This window comes from Epinephelus lanceolatus, chromosome 5 (genome assembly GCF_041903045.1).
Source record: "Epinephelus lanceolatus isolate andai-2023 chromosome 5, ASM4190304v1, whole genome shotgun sequence".
Taxonomy (NCBI): Eukaryota; Metazoa; Chordata; class Actinopteri; order Perciformes; family Serranidae; genus Epinephelus; species Epinephelus lanceolatus.
This window is the reverse complement of record NC_135738.1, coordinates 24,312,377-24,335,709: the sequence shown is the minus strand read 5'-3', so window position 1 is coordinate 24,335,709 and position 23,333 is coordinate 24,312,377. Positions and strand designations below refer to the sequence as shown.

The following is a 23,333-nucleotide window of genomic DNA, read 5'->3' as shown; positions in this document are numbered from 1 at the left end:
TACATAGCCCCGCCCGCGCAAGCACTGCAGTATATTAAAACAAGCACCCTTTAGTGTATCTTGCTCCCTATTGGTTAGATCCTGTCAGCTTCCCTCCCCACTGCTGTGTGTTGGCGCGGGAGTTGAATGTAATGACACAAAATAAAGCTAGTTTTTGAAGGATATCTGCGGGTAAGTAGCTTTTATATATCTCATATATCATCTCTGTAAGGTTTACGATCAGCAGTATGTATAAAACGTCAGCTAATAAACGGATTTCGGATGTTTGAGGCAGCTAGCGATAAAGTTCGCAGTGACAACATCAGATTTTAGCTGCTTGACACAACATGTAGGCGAAGTGTAGCTCTTAAGTTGACAGATGAGTTACATTAATGTGGTAATTTGAGGTGATGGAGTAAAATGAGGCAACCTGAATCGGAAATTCGTCATGACTTTGATAAGATTGACTGTCTGGGTGCCTCATGTTAGACACAATAACATCACTATCAGGAGCTGCTAATGCAAGCCAGTCTAAACACACCGTGTGGGCTGTTCAGCTGATGAAGGGGCTCATTTCATGATGATCATATCTGAACTGAAAGGTTTGATCTAATTATAAACCCATATCATCAGCCAGGAAGGTGCACCAGCATGGAGAGTGGTGGAAGAAGTCAATTTCCATTTCCCTACCAGCCCTATCACATCCAGGAGCAGTTCATGCAGGCCCTGTACACTGCACTCGACCAGGGCAAAGTTGGGATCTTTGAAAGTCCAACTGGGACGGTGTGTATGTGTGCATGCATATAAGAGACATCAAAGCAGAAGCCTTTAGATTTTATTGATGATTTTGTGTTTTCAACATGTCTGTCCCTTACCCCAGGGCAAGTCTCTGAGTCTGATATGTGGAGCGCTGAGTTGGCTCACTGACTATGAGGAGAAGAAGAGGCAGGAGGCAGCTGCTCTGCTGCATGAAGGAGAAGTAGCTCTGTCCACGTCGACTGCACAGTCCTCCACCACCAGCTCCTCGGCAGAGCCTGACTGGATCACTGATTTTGTGCAGAAAAAGGCAGAGCGTGATTTGGTATCGAAGTTGAAGGTGAGGATTACAGCAGGTTACAGTAAAGAAGTAAACGCAGCTTGGCTCTGATGGTTGGTAGGAAAGGTATATGTACAAAAACAAAGTCCAGGAAGTCTCCATTTATGAAATAATCTCATATATTTATTCTTCAAGCACAGGCAATCTAACAAACCAACGCAAATCGACTAAAGTTCATTTGAGACCTCCTGGATTTTTTTATTTTATTTTTTGAAGGCATTTGGTTTGAAGAAAGGTATTCACACATCCAACTGTCTCAGATGCAGGTGTGTTGAAAAATATCACTTGAGTCTTTGAACAGAAAAGACTGTTCAACCTTGAACACTCTTGACAATTTTTTGAAGGCAAGAATGTCAGTGTATTTCAGATGTGACCTTGGTGTGGATCTCTGGGACTTCATCTTCTCACCTACTCAGGTTTTGAATATTATTGGTTGTTTTTTCTTGTGTCAGGAGGAAGAATTAAAAAGAAAGAAGAGGGAGGAACGATTAGAAATGATCAGGAACAACATTCAACTAAAGTATGCGATGAAAAGAAAAGTAAGTAACCTCGCACAGTGGCATTTTAAAGAGCCAAGGCATCAGAAATTTACCCAAAAATCACTGCAAGCTGAGTCTCTACAGCTCAGTACATGAATATCTGTGAATGTGTCTGAAGAGTGGTGAAGAAGATGAGGCATTCAAATTGCTGCAGCTCAGTAAAGAGGAAATAACTGAGACAAAAGGGGACCAAGAGGACGAGGACCTTATCATCGAAGAATATGAGAGTGATGATGAGTTTAAGACCAAGAGCAGGTGAGGGCGGCTGCTGATTGGTTAGCAGTGACATCAGATGTTCTATCATGGTGACAGACAATGACAGCATGGTGTGTTTGCTCTCATGCTCAGATTTTGTGGCGCTGAGGACGACACAGACGACGACCTGGTTGAAGAACATGTCACTAAGGTGTGCGAGAGAGACATTGCAAATATAAAGATGAGTGTCGCACATTAACCTGAAGTAACCCTGTATACATACGCATAATTTTAGATTTACTACTGCAGTCGCACCCACTCCCAGCTGGCCCAATTTGTCCATGAGGTTCAAAAGAGCCCGTTCAGCAAAGACATCAGTCTGGTCACACTGGGCTCACGGCAGGTATGTGCACACACACACTGTGATGGAAACACTCAGGAAATAAAAACACAAAGCATTTGATGATGTTGTATGCAGTATATTTTGGACAGATTATGCCTGACTACCCTCCTCCCTCTCTCTCTCTGAGAAGAAAGACAGAAGTTATTTATAGGTACAGCAGAACACAGAAGTCTTACAGGATTGGTTCTCCACTGCTTACATAAGTCACTGACCTTTCCCAAAACAGCAGATACAACAAGCTTAACCCCAAAAAGGCAAATGCCACACATCCTTCATCATCATGCTTGCATCATTTAAAGTGACCCACCATAGGCTACATGTGTCAGTTTCCATAAAGCCCTGACGCTGGTGCTGATTTATAGCTCCTAAAAAAAGACAGAGGTCAGAGTTCAGTGCTGTTACCAGTACACACCAGGACACATGTGTAAGTCACTCTGACAGAACAGGGCTATCAATATACAAGTTAAGGACATGGCATCAAATGATAACTGGGATAACTATTAATGTTAATATACTTTTACAACACAAAGACTGCCAGCACAAGGGTTAGATTTTAGTCTATGTGGTTAAATCTCATCTTTAGTGTTCGTTTAACGTATATAGTAATCACTTTTTTGTTTTGCTTTGTAAAAAGAAAACAGCTAATAAATTCATTCATTCATTTTCTGTAAACGCTTATCCTGTTGAGAGTCATGGGGGGGCTGGATCCTATCCCAGCTGACGTTGGGCGAGAGGCGAGGTACACCCTGGACAGGTCAACAGACTAGCGCAGGGCTAACATATAGAGACAGGCAACCATTCACACTCACATTGACACCTACGGGAAATTTAGAGTCACCAATTAACCTGCATGTCTTTGGACTGAGGGAGGAAGCCGGAGCAATCTGAGAAAACCTACGCTGACGCAGGGAGAACATGCAAAGTTCACACATGAGGGCTCCCCCACCTTTGGGTTTATATTTCTTATACTTCATATAAAAAATATAAACCTACATTGACCCTTTTCTATAGTTAATGTTTACATTTTTGGACAGGATGCAGTGTTGTAACTGCTATTTATTAATATCTGCACAGATCTATATAGCTATATAATGTTAGATCTGTGCAGCTGCACATAATGTTCAACATTTTCAGCCAGATATTGCTCGATCTAATGTTACAGGCAGAATGGTGACCAGACATTTGCATGATGTTTGGGAATATATCAACAAAATAAACCAAATATATGTGCAGTGTGATTTATGTAACGTTAAACTTGCCTATCATAGCTAATCTTGATGATCCCTACTCTTACATTTTGGCTTTGGTGTTCATTTCGGATCCTTTTCTTACATAAGATTTTTTTTTCAGTGAGTACTGTGGTATTTGACAGTAATTTAATGCAAGTATTTGAATATTGAAATCACTGAAAATGCTCATCTCTTTCTTAGAGCTAAGTGACGTGTTTCAGTCTGAGTGGAAAGCTTTGCGTTTATGTTGTCTGCTACAGGCTTCAAGAATGATCTAGACTGTCTAATCTGTTTCTACGTAGTAGGAGCAGGCTGTTTTCAATTGAACACATTTCAGAATTTCTCAAGTAATTTACACCTTTACTAGATTTTCCTCATGAAGGATAATCACAAAAATAATGTCACTTCATGGCAAAGATCTAAATTAAAATATAGCTTATTACATCTGCATTTCTGTCCGCCCCACACAAAGCTTGGAATCAAACAGGAACTGTTTCCTGTATTCAGTCGGTAAAACAGGATTACAAATGTTGACATCTGATGGTATTTACCCAGTAAACATAAAACTGTGTACTCTCCAGAATCTGTGTATCAACGAGGAGGTGCGTCGCCTGGGCAGCATCCAGCGCATTAACGACCGCTGCATGGAGATGCAGAAAAACAAACATGGTGAGAACCCCTCACACACCAGCTCCACAGCTACCAATCTCACAGGAGAACATGGCCAGATTGCTCCAAACTTGTTAGAGATTTGCAATTTTTAAACATTTATTTTACCTTTATGTGAAGCAGGAAAGCTTTTTCAGGAGTATCCTGGTCTAAGATAGGCAGCAATAATGAGTCACGGATAAACAACATTAGACAACACAACACATTATAGAATTATGAATGAATGTTTCTAATGCAGCAAGATTTCCCATAACCCAAGAGCTGTCTCAAAACATACACATAAATAGGACCAGTTTTGCTTACAGTGCTGCCTCTTCTACCGTTTGTAGAGAAGCCGCATCAAGAAGAGGGTGCAAAACGTAAGCGAGGCCCAGCGAAGAGTGTGTGTCCCTATCACAAATCCTCAGCAATGCAGCAGATGAAAGACGAGATTCTGGGGACAGTCCACGATATAGAGCAGATGCTGAAGCAAGGCAGAGAAACACATGCATGTCCTTACTATACCACACGGCTCGCTGTTCCCCCTGCACAGGTATCACTCTCCTCTTTGTACTCAGTTCATTAAATCCTGTATCTTATTACTCTGGTGATAATTTGGTTGCTGCACTGCTTTCCTCAAAGTATTTTTATTTATTCATGAGCTTTTTGTGAGCAGATTGAAGTTTTAGTGTTAATCTGTATGGTGTGTGTTTACTGTGTCTGCACAGTTGGTGGTGTTGCCCTATCAGATGTTGCTGCATGAAGCTACAAGGAAGGCCGCAGGGGTCCAGCTGCAGGGGCAGGTAGGATTAGTTGTTATTTTTGTTTCTCTCTCAGGTTTCTCTGTTCAGCAACTGTCAGCATTTGAAATGCCCAGGTGATGGTAAAAACACAATGTTTCAGAAGTAGTTTAACAGCTGGCACAGTGTAATATTATTTCTAAACAAAAACATAAATACACAATGATTGTGGGGAATTTGAGGTCCTTAACAAGTCTTAAAATGTCAGAGAAAGTCTTAAAATGTACACATTTAATAAAAAATAAAAACATTAAATTGTCTTAACTCAGATTTGATGGGTCTTAAATGTTTTGTAATCAAGTCACTGCAAATATTTCTGGTGTTGGCGCTATGCGAAACATCATTTTAACAGGAGGGAAACAGACTTCGACGCAATACCTATATGCACAAAATACCCCTATTTTCACCACCTCTGCACATTTAGATGAGTCCACTTTGTTAAACTAAGGCCTTACCAGCCAGCCTGCTCGATTTTTTTCGGCACAGAGTAGTGAGCACAGAGAGTAACATCTGTGTCATTTTACCTTAGTGTTAATTTTGAACTGACATCATGTGTCAACCAATAAACAACCAATAATATCAAGTCTCAAATCGAACTTGTCTATACCTGTAGATACCCTGATGATTAATATATATATGTATTTTTACAGGTGGTGATCATAGATGAAGCTCACAATCTTAGCGACACACTCTCCTGTATACACAGTGCAGAGCTCACTGGAGCACAGGTAAACACATTAATACACATGTACAAAACATAGGTTTAAATCACGTCACATTCTTAGCAATATACTGAATTGTAAATCTTCTACAGCTTTGCCGCGCCCACTCGCAGCTCACCCAGTATGCCGACCGCTATAAGTGAGTCCACAGTCTCAAATGATGTGCTTACTCACAAATTAAATATTGTCTCACCCTCTTAATGCTTCATGTTTATGTTTCTTCATCAGGAGCAGGCTGAAGGCAAAGAACCTCATGTACATCAAACAGATTCTGTTTGTGATTGAGGGGCTTGTCAAGGCACTGGGAGGTGAGCATGTTTGGGCTAACGTTATTTTTAAATTATTGATTATGGGGAAAATTTCCAATTATGACGTTAATGTTCTCTTTGCAGGTAAGGTGGGGCAGAATCCACAGAGCCAGGCTACACAAACAGGTCAGCGAATAATACACACACATAAACACACGCTAATACACTTCTAAGGAGAAATTGTTAACCAGTCGTGTTTCTTTATCTTTCAGGAACTGAGATGCTCACTATTAATAACTTCCTCTTCAAGGCTCAGATCGACAATATTAACTTGTTTAAGGTAGTTAAAAGTGTTATAATGCTGTTAAAAATCACAGTCCTGGCTTTTAAACACCTTATTTAAACTTCAAACTTCTTTTAATGTCATTCTCACTGCAGTTACAGAAATACTTTGAGAAGAGCATGATCAGCAGAAAAGTAAGTGTGTAATGTCTATGCATTGATTTATGCCTTACATGAATATTGAGTGATCTACTGTGAAATGATCCCATGAATACCAAACGTGTCTTCTGTCTGCAGCTGAGTGGCTTTGTGGAGAAGTACGCAGGATCAGGTGTGAGTGTGCACACCCAGAGCAGCTCCAACAAGGAGAACCGACGCACAGAGGGCTTAAACCGTTACCTTCAAACACTGCAGAGCAACCAGAGCACTGCACCAGGTCAGAGGGCTGATTTTATGTCACCTAGAAATTAAAAACAAATTTTGGAGATCATCACTGCAGACATGTGGCATTACTGTAGCAACATATAAAAATAATTAAGGAAATGGGAACCTGTTCAGTAAAAGCTTGAACTGCTTGATTTCAGAATGATTTTGCTGTCACACAACTATGTTGTGAACAGTGTAAGGAGTACCAATTTACAAAATAACATATAACTGCAATTCCACTACTTTTGGTGGTAATTGGACATGTAAATAGACATGTGAATAATTACAAATTTAAAGTAACCATATAATAATGCAGTAAAAATTACTGAAATGTGAATGGGCACATTACTTGTTACTTTTGTCAGCCTATTCACTAGATTTTTTCCTGGTTATGAGCTGTAGTGATGCGCTAGTCAGGTGAGCAGAGCTGAAGTCCGTCTGTCTTAAGTTTGTGCGTGTTTAAGGGAGAAAGAGACAGAGGAAAGGGAGAGAAAGTGGATGGTGGACTATTGCAGGCAATGTTATTCAGAACAGTGCAGGACCTGCCATTCGACCAGCACATCACAAGTCACCCGACTTTACAGCGGCGCAATAAGTAGCGTGGATGATTCAGTCAGTCAATAAGCATTAGACTGTCACTGCACATAGTGACCCACAGTTCAGGCAATTTGAGCTCGCTGTTCTGAAAATACTTCAATTCAATTTTATTTATAAAGCCCAATATGACAAATCACAATTTGCCTCAGAGGGCTTTACAGCATACAGCATCCCTCTGCCCTTGGATCCTCACAGCGGGTAAGAAAAATGCAATAGATGTTGTGTGTACAGAACAGGTCAACATAATAGATGTACAGTGATGTAAATATGACAAAATGATAGACCTGAAATATGGACATATTGAGATCCTCCAGTCCTTCCTTGAGATCATGAACAGATGAGGCCTGTAGTGGAGAGTTTTAGTCTCTGTGCAGGATTTGAATTACCGCTAACAGGGTTCCCACTGTCATGGAAAACCTGGAGAAGTCATTAAATTTCACAATCTCATTTTCCAGGCCTGGAAAAGTCATGAAATTAGTAAAAAAAAAAAAACATTGAAAGTTATGGAAAACTCATGGAATTTTGTTGTGTCAAGTTAGGGCTGCACCATATATTGTTTCAGCACTGACATTGTGGTGCACAGTACTTGTATCGAAGGATGTGCAGTGTCAAGTAAGGCAAATAAACTCAAACTATCTGATGCTTGATAATCATGGAAAACTTACAGTCGTCATTTTCCGTGACTTATACCAGCCAAGACTTCCACTTTAAGATGTTACATGTATACATAGCGTGGTGTGGCGGCGTTTGTAATGGGACTCTCCTGCATGGGTGTGAGAAAAGCACCGTAACCAGGCCGGCAGCTGCAGCAGACACAGTGAAGTGCATGCTTCTCCATAATGAAAATTTTATGATAGGTTCTTGAAAAGTCATGGAAAAGTTTTGAAACTTTGTCCATGAATATGTATGGGAAGCCTGTGTTGAGTTTAAAGGACAAACCTCTGTGTGTGTTTATGTGTTTTGTAAATAACAATTTTATTAAATTTATTCATTATTCAATTTTACTTCATTAGTTCTATCATAATAAGAAATTTCTGCCAAATATCTGAGAAACAATTATTTTATTTTAGCCAACTTTTGACTTACACTGCTTATTTTTCATCATAGTGATAATGGGTACGATCATAGATAAGATTCAACAGCTGTCTTGTCCCACACTTTGCCACAGCAACACAAAAGTAATGTATTCCTGTGTGCATTAATGAGATAATTGAAGTAGATTTTTATAAGTAACAGGAAAGTTACTTTTCCTAGTGGCTTATTACTTTTATATGCAGCTGGTAGAGTAATTCAATTACTTCAAGAGAAGTAACTAATCACTAAGTCCACTGTGCAGACACTACCCACAGTAAAACCGCTACTATAAAAATATCCCGCATTATCTTATTTGTAAAGTGCACATGCAGAAGAATTATGTACGTTGTTATCAGACGAGCAAGTTGTTAAACAGAGGACATCTAGTGCTGTTTTGGGTAGAGCTGGATCTAAGATGCATGTGTAAATATTAGTGTTATTTTCACACCATGCCCCTGCACCTCACATCCAGCCATTTCTCACACTCCACCATTTTGCAGTCAGCAGACACTGAACAATGTTGCATTCCTCTGGTGGTTCATTATGATTTATCTGTTCTTTGTGCTCCCATGTGTGCAGTTTCCTCAGCAGACCAGCAGGGGTCAGAGGCAGAGAAAGCGCTGTCTACATCTCCCATGATGCAGGTGGAGGGTTTCTTCATGGCTCTCACCAACAGCAACACTGACGGCAGGGTGGTGGTGCACAGACAAGGTGAGGTTTTAAAAAACACAACTCAAAATAAAGGACAGTAATGAAGTCAAAGTGTTATAAACACCCTCTCTCTTTCATGTCCAGGTACTTTGTCAGAGAGCAGTGTCAAGTTCCTGCTGTTGAATCCAGCCGTCCACTTTGCCCAGGTGCTGAAGCAGTGCAGGGCTGTCATCATCGCAGGAGGAACCATGCAGCCTGTAAGTTATTTTAAATCCCGCTTAAAATAAACTCAGACTTTTTTTTTTTTGCTGTGTGAGTTTTCTCATTCTGAAAGATGTGATATGTAGGTTTCAGACTTCAAACAAGAGCTACTGTTTTCCGCCGGAGTGGGAGAGGAGCGCATCACGGAGTTTTCCTGTGGTGAGTGGCCCATTTTTATAACACCGCAGTACTTTGTGGAGTTTCTCTTTTTGTGCCTTTATAACGCACTCTCTCTCTCTCAGTGAAGTGTTTATCAATATTTCTGTGTGGGGGAGTTTTTGATGAATAATATATTGCTTGACAAAAACTCAAATAACAACCGATTCTTTTAGCGTGACTGCTAATTTTCAGCTGGGGTGACGAGATAAAGATGATAAAAAAGATGCCATCATATGGACTAAACTTTAAATTATTCGTCCATTCACTGTATACATAGAGACCCTATATTAAGGATTGTTTGATCATAAGTCTCCTGAAAAACAGTTTCTGTGCTGAAAAGCAGAGTAAATTGTATCTGGTTCACCATCTGACTCTCATAATGTTCCTATTGTTATTTGGGCTGCACAATTAATTGAAATATTATCGAAATTATAACATGAACGAGTGTGGTATCCAAATCAAAGGAGCTGTAGTCTTTTATTTTGCTTATCGTGCAGCCATGATTGTTAACCATAATGAAAAAATCAAGCAGGTATTGTCCTACATGTGCCTGGGGGTAATGAGGGACCATTTATTATCTTGAAAGACCACATTGAATCTGTCGGCAGAAAGACAACACAAAGTCTTTTGGTGCAAATTTCAAAAGAATTCCTTTGTTTTTTACGTCTGTGATTATGAGTGTTCTCCAGTATTGTAACACTACATGGTTCAAGTGTCTGTCCTCCACTTTGAATTAAAAGTGCTCCACCAAATCAGAAATCTGCTCAAAGATTGTAGGTCAACTCCTGGAGAGACTTACTGAAGCAGACTAACACTACAACATATTAAGGCAGGCCAATAACTCAGTCCCTGACCCCAATCATGTCCTGAACAGTGAATATGAGTTGCTCCTACTAAACTGAAGATGCAGGGTGCCATGTTTTAATAAGGTTAAACTGAAGCACTGGTTTGTGCACTGGTCAATCCTAAAACTAAATATGGAGCTTAATCACAGATCAAATGCACATTGAAGGGTCTGGAATGTTGTTAGATGTATGCATATTTGCAAATGGAGCGTCTGTGAGGAAAGAAAAATGTCTGACTTGAGCTGACAATAAATGTATCATTATCATCTGTGGCACTGGCACGTACTACAACTGTTTTCTCTGTACAGATGGAACAGTTTAAGATTTTATTGTGGATCGTGATTAAAAAAAACACTATTAGTTGATTTTAGCACATTTCCATCCTAGTATAATCCTGAAAATTGCATCTAGCAGCACCCTGAGAGACTGCTGGGCAACCACAAATAAAATAGACTGCAAAAACAGGCTGCATACGCACCAACCTCAAACATTGCAAAAGATCTTAATCAAGCGTTGGCATTTCAAAAGAGATGCCGCCATTTCAAATAGTTGAAAAGCCTGGCTTTTAAAGATTTTTTTTCTACTAAAAATGATCATTAACAAAAAAAAGTTGTGCCCTTTTTGTGTGTCTTATTCATTTGTGATGCAATAAAAATATGTTTCCTGTATGTGTGTATAGAATGTGTGTGTAATATGTGTATAGTAAAGTGATTCCAGTATGTTTTAGTGCAATTTTTAAGATGATGATTGTCAGGATCATTTTATAAATCAGTTATTTTGGCCAGGGTAATGGTGACATGAAATTTTCATTATCAACTCATGCCTAGTTTTTAGATTCACAAGATCTGTGTGAAATTTGAACACAACTCAAATTATCTTAGTTCACTGTTTACTTATGTTGCATGCTGAATACATGCATTGTGCTGTCAGAACTGTATATACAATTATTTCATTTTTGTGTTATATTAAAATAAATAGAATAACTTTGTTTGTGCCTGTAAACTCTTTCTATAGGTCATGTAATTCCTCCTGAGAACATTCTCCCCCTCGTGTTGTGCAGCGGTCCATCTGGTCAGGAGCTGGATTTCACTTTCCAAAACAGAGACTCTCCACGCATGGTAACACACACAATTTTAAGAAGTTCTTGCTGTGATATTGTTGAGTATAGCTGCAGTGTTTACACCAGTACTACAGCAAATTTGTGCTTGTTGACAGATGGACGAGACGGGGCGCATTCTCTCCAACATCTGTAACGTTGTCCCAGGCGGGGTTGTCTGCTTCTTCCCTTCTTATGAGTACTCGAGACGGATCATCTCTCACTGGGAGGCCAGCGGTGCGCTGACTCGTCTGGCTAACAAGAAGAAGGTACATCACCCTAGAAAGCTGCCTTTATCTGGCCATAAAGGGATAGTTTGGATTTTTGAAGTGAGGTTGTATGAGGTGCTGATTCATAGTCAGTGTATTACCTACAGTAGGTGGAGGTCGAAGCCGACTCCTTTGACAAAACCGGTGCGTTTATCTTGCAAGACATGAGAGCTGCTGGTCTTCCGCTGCCGTGATTGGTTAGTTTGTTTTTTGTAAGTGTGTGACTTTGGTGTTTCAAAGGGTCACTTAGGATTTACCAGTCACACAATAACAAACAAACTAACAGATCAAGGCAGCGGTAGGTCAGCAGCTCCTGTGTCATGTGAGGTAAAATTACTATTTTCGTTAATAGGGTCTGGTGGCTTTGAAGAGAGCAGAGATAAATGCTTCAGTTTCCCATCTGAAATCACTGTCTGATGGCAATGTAAAGCTGTCAATTTTTTAAAAAAAAAATATAGCGCAGTCTTAAACTGATTGATTTTGTAGAACTAAAGAAGCCTCTTGGATGAGAGGTGAAACATCCTCGAGAAACTCAAGCAAGTCCAGTTGCCTGCAATACCATCATCTGGATGACTGAGAATCTTCACCAACACATTCAGTGCACTGTGGCTGATTTAGTTAACCTAGAGATAATGTGAAGAATTTTTTTCCCCCATCGACCGATTGATAGGTTGAAAAGTAGTCAGAATATCAGTCAACCAAGACTTTCTATGTTTGATACAGCTCTACTATGGTGAAGTTCCTCATACAACCCCACTTAAAAAAAATCTGAACTTTTCCTTTATCAAAGGGGGGCACACTATTTTAGGTGCATCACTCTCAAAGTGAATTTTACAGACAGTCTCTAAGCTATCACAGTTACTTTCTCAGATCTTCCAGGAGCCAAAGAAAGCCAACCAGGTTGAGCAGGTGCTGAGCGAGTTCTCCCGCTGTATCCAGGTAAGACTATCACTGCTCAAACAGCAGCCCTCATCACCAGCATTGCTAATACATTCATAAAAATTGCCTCTACGATTGACATGCATGTTACAATTTTCCTTTTGTTAGAGGAGTGCTGTGGACAGCAGCGGGCTCACAGGAGCGCTGCTGTTCTCTGTAGTCGGAGGAAAGATGAGCGAGGGCATCAACTTCTCCGATGACTTGGGCAGGTGTGTGTAATTTGGAAGCACATCGACAGCTGGCAGTCGCATACTTTATAAAGAATACTACTACTAAATGCTCTTCTCATTTTGCATGTGATGACAGGTGTGTGGTGATGGTGGGGATGCCCTATCCTAACATCAAATCCCCAGAGCTACAGGAGAAGATGTCCTATCTGGACAAACACCTGGTGAGACTCTTAACAGTCCTATTAGTTTTCAGTGTATCCACAAACCTGACGGAACAAACAGAAGGTCATAGGAGTGCTGAGATGAAGCTCTCATCATCATTTTGTTTTTCAGCCTCACAGTGGAGGGAGGAGTCCTGGCCAAGCACTGATAGAAAACCTGTGCATGAAGGCTGTCAATCAATCCATAGGTAACCATACTATCTTTTTAATTGGTTGAAATTTGATGTCATCAATATTGCACGATCAGCACTGATATGTATTTGACTTCATCTGCCCAAAGGAAGAGCTATCCGTCACCGTGGCGACTATTCCTCCATTGTGCTGTGTGACAGACGTTACTCTCGACCTGCGACGCTCGCTAAACTTCCCACGTGGATCAAAGATCGCACGAGCGCACACACGACTTTTGGCCCGGCTTTTGCTGCCTTACGGAAGGTGAGACGCAAGTACGCACACTTATGTATCCACACTTTAACTATTGTGTCATGACTAAGATGTGTGTGTTTGTTTTCTGTATGTTCTTCTTTCCTAGTTCTTTCAGGAGAAGAAGCAGAAGCAGGTGTAGTGTCACTTACACCGGACATTTCCAAGACCGAGGTTAAGAAGAACCCAGTGCAACAGTGGTCGTGAGCATTTGAAGTCGTCAGACCTCTGAGTTCTCCTGGCTGGAATTCAAGGGTCAGCCAGGGATCGTACTTTTATTTTATGTTCCAGATGTTTCATAAGTTGCCTATTTCCTTTTGGCTTGCTAGCATCTCTGGTGTAGAGGTGAAGATGAATAACACTGCAGACAAAGGCCATTTATCACATTAACTCAGGTGTATCTGTCCTGCAGTGTTTTTGATTTCAGTCTGGAACAAGTTGGATATTTTTTTAATTGAGTATATTGAAATGAATTACTGAAGCAGCTCCTACACAGAGAGCAGGCACAGTTCCGGCTTAGGAATCCATGTGACTGATTTACCCTTGAAGAAGATATTAAATATTTAAAGAATTCCATGTTAGGTGTTATGTAATGGGAAAATTACTTTTATTTAATGGAAAGATGTTACTGAAATGCTTCTATGATTTCAGAGACTGTTCTAATAATATCTGTTTAGTTTAATTTTATGAAAATATGCTTTACTGTTATCAATAAATTGCTTTATTATTTGAGTTTTAGTGGTGTTTTGTTGAACTGGTTACACGAATCAGTGCACTTATCATTAGGAATTATTGGCCACTTTAGAGTGTCTGTTAGCAAGAGAACCTATCACTTTTACAATGTTGTTAAGTGATCAGATGAAAATGTAAGTCCTTTGTACACAAAATTATCCCAGACTATTGATTGCTTTCATTATCAGCGCTTTAAGTGTTCATTGTCCTTCATGTTATGCTTCCCAATCATCGTCATCTGTTGCCGCATGTGGGGCAGGAAGTGGTGGGATGGCATCTGACATCCTGGCAAATGCGCCGCCAGTACCAGCTGGAGCCTCGCTAGACTCCCCACCAGCTGGACCCTTACCAGATATGCCTGCAGAGAGAACAGGACACATTATTTAAATGTACACAGCTCCAACCACCATCATTTTTAACCTTGTTTCACATAAAAAGTATTCCTCACCTTTCCTTCGCATGGCAAGTTTATTGAAGAGATCAGACATAAAGTCTCCGCCGCTGGATGCCGCTCCCACTGCTGTGAGACAAAGACAGGAAGTTACTGAATAATCATGCAATCAGTATTTTTTTTTTTTTTAATTAGTATTTGGAGCAGCGAAGCCGTTTCACTCATTCCCCAGTGCTGTGCTTCAAAGTGGAGCGCATAATTACAACAAAACTTGTTATCAAGTTAGTCGGTATAAGCAGCTCTCTCTAAATATGAAATGTTAGGTCATGCCCTGGCCAGCCAACCAGAAATGAAGGCAAACATACGCCCTCTGATGTCAGGTCAGACCATTAACAATACGCCAAGTTAACCTTTTTAATGGGGTTGCCATTTCTAAAGCAAAGGTCACAAAGCCACGAACTTTAATATAACCATATGATAAACCACATCTTCACTCAAACAATCCGACACCTTGCTCTTGCTCCTTCTGTTTCTTCTTCTCCATCTTGCGCTCTTTGACGTTGCGTAACTTGGCTTTGCCGATGCCTCCGGCGTTGCGGATGGACTCCAGGAGACTGGCGCGGCCGTCTGATGGCTCGACTACCTCGCTGGGAGCACCAGACACAGGGCCTGCAGACAGAAGAGACAGTCACCGGTGGCAGTGGTAATTTGGGTTTTGAGCACATTAATGTCAACAAGGACAATCTATTTCAAGAGTGAGTGAACAGGGTTTCTCAGTGTGTGTGTGAAGGAGGAGCAGGTTTTCACCACTTTAATACACTGTCCAGCTCGATCATACTCCTCCAAGTCTGTAGTGTGGAGCCACTACTAGATCTCTGAGTTGTTTGCATGCAACAAGCAGGCATGGAGCCAGATGTTGTAAACATTCGAGGCTCAGCCCAAACCCAAGAGGGTCCGGGGGCAAACTTCCATATTTTCCCATTTACAGCAGCACAGTTTTTCAAGCTATTTGAGAGGACAGAATGCTTAAAATCTGTACACTTTTTGGAAAAAACATGATAGTTGCCAAGGGAAATCTCCAACCTATTTTGTATCTAATTGTTCTCCAATGGTCTTCATCATTCTGCAACCATAACACAAATGTTGAGGATGACTAAATTCCACTCCTGGCTCCTAAAGAGGCAAAAATTGTCTGATGCTACTATTTTTAAGTTGCAGAACATAGGTAGGGCAGGAGCCCTACTTCTGTTATACTAGAGATCACAGCTTAACGATCCCCAACAATGCCAAGTAAATGCGGTCTGCAATACTCTGAACTGAATATCAGGACAACAGAAAAACATTAACTCAAGTTAGATTTCTTCAGGGAATACCATAAATTTGGGGCTTTTGAGAAAATATTTAGGACATTTTGGAGCCCTTGTGACAAACCTGAACTTGGTGCTCGAGAGACTTCTGTGGGGCCGTCGACAGGAGGCGGTGGCGGAGGAGGGGGAGGAGGGGGAGCTCCTGCAGGAATGGCGGGAGTGAGGGCGGGCTCAGGAGGAGGAGGGGGTGGGGGAGGTGGTGGCGGAGGCGCAGCATTAGATTGGAGCTGAAATCCTGAAAGAGAAATAAATAAAAAAAAAAAAAAAGTCATCAGATTATAAACCCAGCATCGACCCAAACTACAATGAGAAACTAAGAGGTGTGTGTCTGTGTGTGGGCACCTTGTGCATTGCTCTCCTCAGCGAAGGAGGGCAGATCAGGGATGTTGTGTGTGGGTCCTGATGGGGCAAAGCCAGGCCCCAGGTCTGCGCTGTAGGACAGGTCATCTGCGATGCCTGGCAGGTCAGGCAGGTAGGATGGCACATCTATCTCGGGCACCTGGCCCAGGTCTGGCACGTAGAAGTAAGACTCTGCCGTCTGTTTGAGAGAAAAGATCAGAGACAGCATTAATCATCAAATGTATCATTACTAATCCTACATATAAAACAGTCTAATTAACAATGTCTTCTCTTTGGAAAATGGTATGTGAGGTACCTGTCTCTCCAGTTGCTCTCTCTTCGTGATGGACAATGGTGCGTCAAACGGTTTCTCCTCTTTCTCTGTCTCTAGTGTCGTGTGTGTTTTTGTCACAGCTCCCGCCAGAGGATCAAGGAACACATACTTCTTATATCTTTAAAAGCACACAAATCCAGACATATGAAGAACGGATTGAAATCAAATCTGTTCTTACAGTTAGTATCTGTCTACTTGTGTGTGTGTGTGTGTGTGTGTGTGTGGACGCACAAGTTCTCTGTAGTATTAAAGAGCAACAGGGAGCTGACAGATGAGATGTTGCGCGGCAGACTTCCCAGCCCCTCCTCTGTCTCATCCTCAGACCTCTTCTTCTTGCTCACACACACAGGGAAATACATCAGCTTCTCCTGAAAGGACGACATAGAGACATAGAGTGAGAGGCAGATTTGTGAAATGTCAACTAAATCTTCTGGAATAACGCAAATCACAAATGCCACCAAAGTGCCCCTGCGCACAGATGCATGCGCGCCCACACTACAAAACCGAATTATATGGCTGGGGACATTGCTTCTGGGGGGATACTGAATAATACATTTCTGCACCAGAGAAAATTGCCAGCAGTGTTTTCATTTCTCCCTCCTCACCCTCTCTGACAAATACGCACAGATACACACACGCAAAAAAAAAACAACACATTGCAAGACCAAGCAGACGCAGCAGAAAATATGCTGGTTTTCTTAAAGCTTCCTAAGATGGTAATGGAAAAACTGTGGTGTTCACTTTAAATAATGCAGGAGCCTGTGCTGAGCCGTGCACACACAGACACAGACACTAGACCACTTCGGAAACATTATCACACGTTGCATTTTTATACTTCTATGTTGCTGTTTTTTACCATCTAATCAAGTATAAGAAAAAAGAATATGAAAAAAATATGCCGCTAATATAAAGCTGATCTGATGTGCTCTCCTCTGTCATATCTTTAGACCTGTAGAATAACCCAAACAGGTCTGATGAATATTCCATCCAAAAAAGCCCAGACGTTTCAGTTCAAATGCCATGACGCCCATTACAGCCAGTGTAACGTTTCATTAAGTGGTTGTCAGTTTGTTATTTAACTGTGAAAAATTAAAACCGACGTGGATGAAAGCTTATCAGTGCTGGTTGAGCGATAAATGATTTTTTAACATGGGTGCTGCTAATCATGAAAAAGCAGCTGTTTGTGTGGGGAAAAAAGTATTAGTTAGCACAACAACAAAATAGCAGAAATATGTGGCATCCAATTTGCCATGCAGATAGTAGCACATGAATGTGAAGCATACTTTATAACAGGCTTGTGTCATATTTGTATCACTAGAAATTAGGGGTGGGAATCACCAGGGGCTCCACGATACAATATTAGTGCGATTTTAAACGTGTTGCGATAGGTATTGCGATAAAATGTGTAGCGATATATTGCAATTTATTACCTGTTTTCAACTGCAAATAACATCCCCAAAGGGAACCTTTGTCAACATCTGTTTTATCTAATAAGAAATCTCATTTCAGTGTTTTTCTTGCAGCAAAACTAATGTAGTGGACTGAAAAAGCAGCCGATATATTATTCAAGTGGGCTACCCAAAGTTTAATTTGTATTTATAATATTTATAAGTTACATAACAATAGGTGGTGTGGTGGTTAGCACTCTCGCCTCACAGCAAGAGGGTTGCCGGTTCGATCCCGGGCGTGGGAGCCCTTCTGTGTGGAGTTTGCATGTTCTCCCCGTGTCAGCGTGGGTTCTCTCCGGGCGCTCCGGCTTCCTCCCACAGTCCAAAGACATGCAGATTGGGGACTAGGTTAATTGGTAACTCTAAATTGTCCGTAGGTGTGAATGTGAGCATGAATGGTTGTTTGTCACTATGTGTCAGCCCTGTGATAGTCTGGCGACCTGTCCAGGGTGTACCCTGCCTCTCGCCCGATGTCAGCTGGGATAGGCTCCAGCCCCCCCGCGACCCTCAAGAGGATGAAGCGGTTAGAAGATGAAGATATATAACAATAAAAAAAAAAAAAAATACTTGGCACTGTGTGACGATACGATACTGCCACACAAAAATATCGCGATACTTTGCTGCATCGATTTTTTTTCCCCATCCCTACTAGAAATGTTTATCCATCCATACCAGATAAAATAAAATAATTAATTGAAACACGTGTCAATGATTTTTGTCCCCCAGCAATATCTTTATTAATTTTCCTTATAAGAACTGGGCAGCAACTGTGTTCTCATCCCAAAGGATATCGAAAGCACACAGAGTAGTGTCCAACAACAAAATGAAGTCTTCCCTTACATGTCAGACATTTTATAGGTTACAAAATGCAAACAAGAATAAGAAAAATAATAAATTATACGTAATTAAAAAAATATTGTTACATATTGTTACATTCATGTCATGTTCACATGGGACAAACCAGTATAATCAAGTATTAATAGACGTTCAAATACATGTCAAAGTTTTAGTTTTTGTCAGGCTCTATCTGTTCTGTTTTGAGTTAGGCAGGTATTTTTTCACATTCATATGGCAGTGTTTTTCTAAATAAGGGCTGCAACTAACAATTATGTTCATTACAGATTAATCTGTAGATTATGTTCTAAATTAACTGATTTATTGTTTGAGCTACAATACACTAGGAAACAGTGAGAAAAGCCTGTTACAATATCCTAGAGCCTCAAGTGCCTTCATCAACGTCTTGTTTTGTCCAAATAACACTTCCAAATCCAAAAATATTAAATTAAATATGATGTAAGACCATGGAAAGCAATAAATCCTCACATTTGAGAACCTGGAAATATCACATTTCTAGCATTTTTTGCTTTAAAAATGATTCAATGATTAACTGATCATCAAAGAAGGTGCTGATTAATATTCTGTTGATGGTATATTTGATTAACTGACTAATTGTTGCAGCTCTATTTTAATTATTCAGACATTATCAGATCAGAAGAACCTGGCTCATTGATAATTATCGTGACATGTGACCAAATCCACCTGGCCCTCAAAGCATGTGCATGAATTCTGTGCTGTTTAAAGTTATATTGAATAAAGACTCATCCATCTTCCACCACTGGTGCAGGTCTGGGTCGTTTTACGTAAAGCAACACAGCCCAGATGTCCTTCCCTGCCTCCCTGAGGGCTCCTGAGGTGATTCCAGATCAGACAGGATATATAATACCTCCTCAGGGAGGCATGCAGGAGACATCAGATCCTCCCTTCACTTTAACTTGCTTCTTTTCAACAAGACAGAGAAGCCCCTAAGGGTGAGCCCGGGCACCCTGTGAAGGACGGTCATTTAGGCTTCTACTATCAGTGATTTCATTCTTTTGGTTGTTACTCAGAGCTCAGGATCACAGGTACGGGTTTGGACGTAGATTAAGTGTTTTGCTTCAGGGTTCAACTAATGCTTCACTACATCATCGTGGATGTCACAATGACATTAGACACAGTGCTTAATTCACTGGCAAAAGAGGCGGTGTCACCCATTTACACATAACAGAGACCAGGGGAGTATATCTCAATTATCGAGGAATCCCACTGCTCATCCTCCTCTGTAAATCATTTACCAGGATGCAGAAAAAAAACTTAAATTTTGGAGGAGCAAGGTGGACTCTGTCCTGGTCATGGGACAGAGGAACTGCTCTTAACTCCTGCATAAATATTGATGGGGTCATGGGAGTTTGTCCCTACAGTCTGCATAAATATGGAGGAGTCGAGACTTGAGCTCCAAGCCCTCCTGTCCTCGTATGACCACAGCGAGAGCTGTGTCATAATTCTCAGCAGGAAGATAAAAGCCATGTAAATGGAAATTAATCATGGCTCTATTTATCCTTGTTTTGAACCCGCAGTTTTAGCAGTGTCAGCTGTATGAAAAGGCCCAAACACTATCAGGCTGGCACGCACTTTATTCTCTTTCATATTAGTTAGAGCACTGTGGCTTGTGGGCTTCAAAACATTCAAACACTTTGTGAACCCATGGCTTCCTTTACAAGTCACATTTTTATTGTTGCATTAATTCCTCGTGTAATCAGCATTTTAATGTGTTTATCTCACCTGCAAGGCCTTCTCATCAAAGGGTCGAAGTTTATTCTGTATCCTGCGTCGGGGGCGAGTTTGTGAGGAGGGGTCTGCAGCCTCGGTGAAGATAGAAGAGTAATCCTGAAGCCGATCCGGAGCCGGGTACTTGGCACTGGAGAAAACCTATACACACAGAAAAGAGCTGATGTAGCTGACAAACACGGGGCTAATTATTGCTTTCAGTGATCCTGTCGCCTTATTGTGTCTCTATTGTGTATCATAGGTGCAATATATATAAAGCTGCCTGCCAAAGTGGAGGCGCCATGTTACCTTGGTGGCCTTTTTACTGCCTTTGATCTTGTCAACACGGGCCTGAGCTAATCTGATCCGGTCAGTGACGCTCTGCAGCTGGCGGCGGTTCTTCTCTACACTGTCAGACACCCTGGAAGCAACACACACATCCACACCAACATGAATATCAACATACACACATCCACACAGAGAAAAAAATCTGTCCATATTACACAATCCAATTTAGAGCAATACGTAACTTGAGAAACCCTATTACACATGTCCTTCTTTATACACACTCTGCAGGGTGCTGAATCCTGACGATGAATTCATTAAGTCATTACAGACTTCATGCATTTAATAAGAGTGATGTACAACTCTTTTTGTACTCTATTAATCATTCGACATCAATCATCTAATTACTACACATCGGCTTTCAAAAGGTTATACTGGCAAAACAGATATGTTAATAAATGTCACTCTTTCTCACAGAGTTACAGGAGACACTTATGATGTGGCTTAGAGTATGGATTTGTCAGTATAATGCATTGAATCATTTATTTAATGTCCAGATATACTTGGCACAGATGCTGTGATATCAACAACTTTTTTGATTCCTGTTATGCAGTCTTAAAAGTTTTTGTTTAAACTGGCCTCATTCATTATTCCCTGGTAGTGTCAACACTCCCACTACCGTCTAGCATTTTTACTTGTATTTATTCACCAAATTAAATTAATAATAACAAAAAAATAACAGATAACCGCTAATGAAAAAAACAGCCCTGACAAAGAGCATACAAACTACAGAAAATGGAAAAAACACTTGGCACAACACTCAGTCGTGTCATGATTAATTCATCTCTCAATAATCATTTTTTTGTTATTTATTTATTCATTTATTAAAAATGTCACAAATAATGCATCTATTATAACTTACTGACAACACAGAGAAATTCAAGCAAAACTAGTGACTATTTGTGATGACATAAACAATAACATTTTTCAACTTGTAAAAAAGCAATAATATTCAACTGGTTTCACCATAACTAATCACTTGTTAAACTGACTCTTGAGCTATTAATCAATTGATCGAATATCCTTTTTGCACATCTTATGCATGTTAACATTATGTTAATTTAATATCATACAAGTAGCACTCTGTTATTTGCATACCAAGGGAAAACCATGACACACTAGCTACTAAGAATTACTACAAAGCCATTGTGTTAATTGTTGCTTTAAGTTCCTACCTCTGTCATCTGTGTGTGTGTGTGTGTGTGTGTGTGTGTGTGTGCTTGTGTGTGTGTTCCTGAGCTTGCCTTTTGAAAATATCTGAAGAGATGGTCTCCAAGTAGAGTAATGCATCTACTATCTGATGCACAGCCTCCTCTCTCCTCAGGTCCGGCTGGATGAGAGGCACTGAGTACACCTGGCCCTCCAGGCAGTGCTTCTGGGTCATCCTGTGAGACAACAACACAGATTTATAATCAAGAACAAGGCTGTGTATTACACAGTCAAACCCTGATCTTGAGCATGGAACTTCATTCCTGTCCTTGGGATCAAAATGACTGTGGTGAAACTTTCACCTGTCATGATGATCACAGGAAAACTGAAAGAAAAACTAAAAGAAACAGTGTGGTATTTTGACAGTCAAAGAGTCAGCTTGTTGTTAGATCCAATACCACAAAACTGTCATAACGTTATTCAGAGACAGTGTCGTGAACTAAACCCTCACCTCTTCACCAGACCCTGCTCCTCGACCTCATCTGACTCTCACATGACAGTGCTGGGCTGTACATATGTTGAATTTTCATTCTGATTTAATGTGCAAATTGGCTGAAGGTAATCCTTGCACCTGTATGTGGTCATATCAACAGCTACAGCTAAGACACCCGCACTATGGCTGTTTACAACACAGAAAAATACCACATAAATAATCTATATAAGGTAACTGTTAAATTGAGAGTCACAGTCGATGCTAAAGAAAGCCTCGCCGTTAGCGTTAAACCGAACAATACACGTTTAATGATATGTTACACCGGAAAATATAGTCGTTTAACCGTTTTATTCTTACCTGACCATGGGTGTTGTTTACTAGTTAACGCCAATAGAACTGATATAATGAGAGGCAGCTCGGTTAGCGGTGCTAGCATACGTGCTACTGATTAGCAAAACAACGGTTCTGTACTTCCGCGTCCCAATGGCACGTGACCCCGCCGGAGTTACAGCGTTGCCTTCATGTTCTCTCAGAAATGTCTGCTTTCTGACTTGAACTCACCTGAGCGACTTCAATGATCTGAGGTAGGTGAAGTCAGGCGATTTGAGGCATCAGGTAAAATGGGACAAATGAGGTTTTACAGCAGTCGGTCACCAATCATGTTATTGCATTGCTACAACAAATGTGTTTTACACGAAACAATCATTTTGATTGATAACTAGTATGGGCAGAGCAAAGCTTCAAAAATCCGCTGGTCCAAGAACTTACCAGCTATGTAGCATGTTGATTTTCGCCTTTAGGTAATTAGAGTGCTACAGCTTAAACCATAAGGATTTAACAACAGAAACATGATAGTAGGATGTTGCATTTTATTTAATAT

General features: G+C 40.7%; 2 protein-coding genes across 2 annotated transcripts; one reads left to right on the top strand and one right to left on the bottom strand.

Annotated features, from left to right (window-relative positions):
• Positions 1-78: 78 nt before the first annotated feature.
• On the top strand, positions 79-14,004 carry ddx11 (DEAD/H (Asp-Glu-Ala-Asp/His) box helicase 11). Its single transcript, XM_033634849.2, has 28 exons — positions 79-171; positions 613-762; positions 860-1,075; positions 1,528-1,614; positions 1,733-1,869; positions 1,963-2,020; positions 2,105-2,212; positions 4,023-4,110; positions 4,440-4,642; positions 4,818-4,892; positions 5,540-5,617; positions 5,704-5,750; positions 5,840-5,919; positions 6,004-6,045; positions 6,132-6,199; positions 6,298-6,336; positions 6,439-6,577; positions 8,818-8,949; positions 9,034-9,146; positions 9,237-9,309; positions 11,169-11,272; positions 11,370-11,519; positions 12,390-12,458; positions 12,567-12,667; positions 12,765-12,849; positions 12,962-13,037; positions 13,130-13,284; positions 13,382-14,004. Exons 2-28 carry the CDS (start codon positions 631-633, stop codon positions 13,412-13,414), a joined length of 2,688 nt encoding a protein of 895 aa, XP_033490740.2. The 5' UTR covers positions 79-171; positions 613-630; the 3' UTR covers positions 13,415-14,004.
• wash1 (WAS protein family homolog 1) lies at positions 13,863-22,967 on the bottom strand. Its single transcript, XM_033634854.2, has 11 exons — positions 22,811-22,967; positions 22,056-22,196; positions 20,776-20,887; positions 20,482-20,628; positions 16,667-16,803; positions 16,418-16,553; positions 16,105-16,300; positions 15,827-15,997; positions 14,906-15,064; positions 14,453-14,524; positions 13,863-14,362 (listed from the first exon to the last, which is right to left on the bottom strand). Exons 1-11 carry the CDS (start codon positions 22,816-22,818, stop codon positions 14,220-14,222), a joined length of 1,422 nt encoding a protein of 473 aa, XP_033490745.1. The 5' UTR covers positions 22,819-22,967; the 3' UTR covers positions 13,863-14,219.
• Positions 22,968-23,333: the final 366 nt, after the last annotated feature.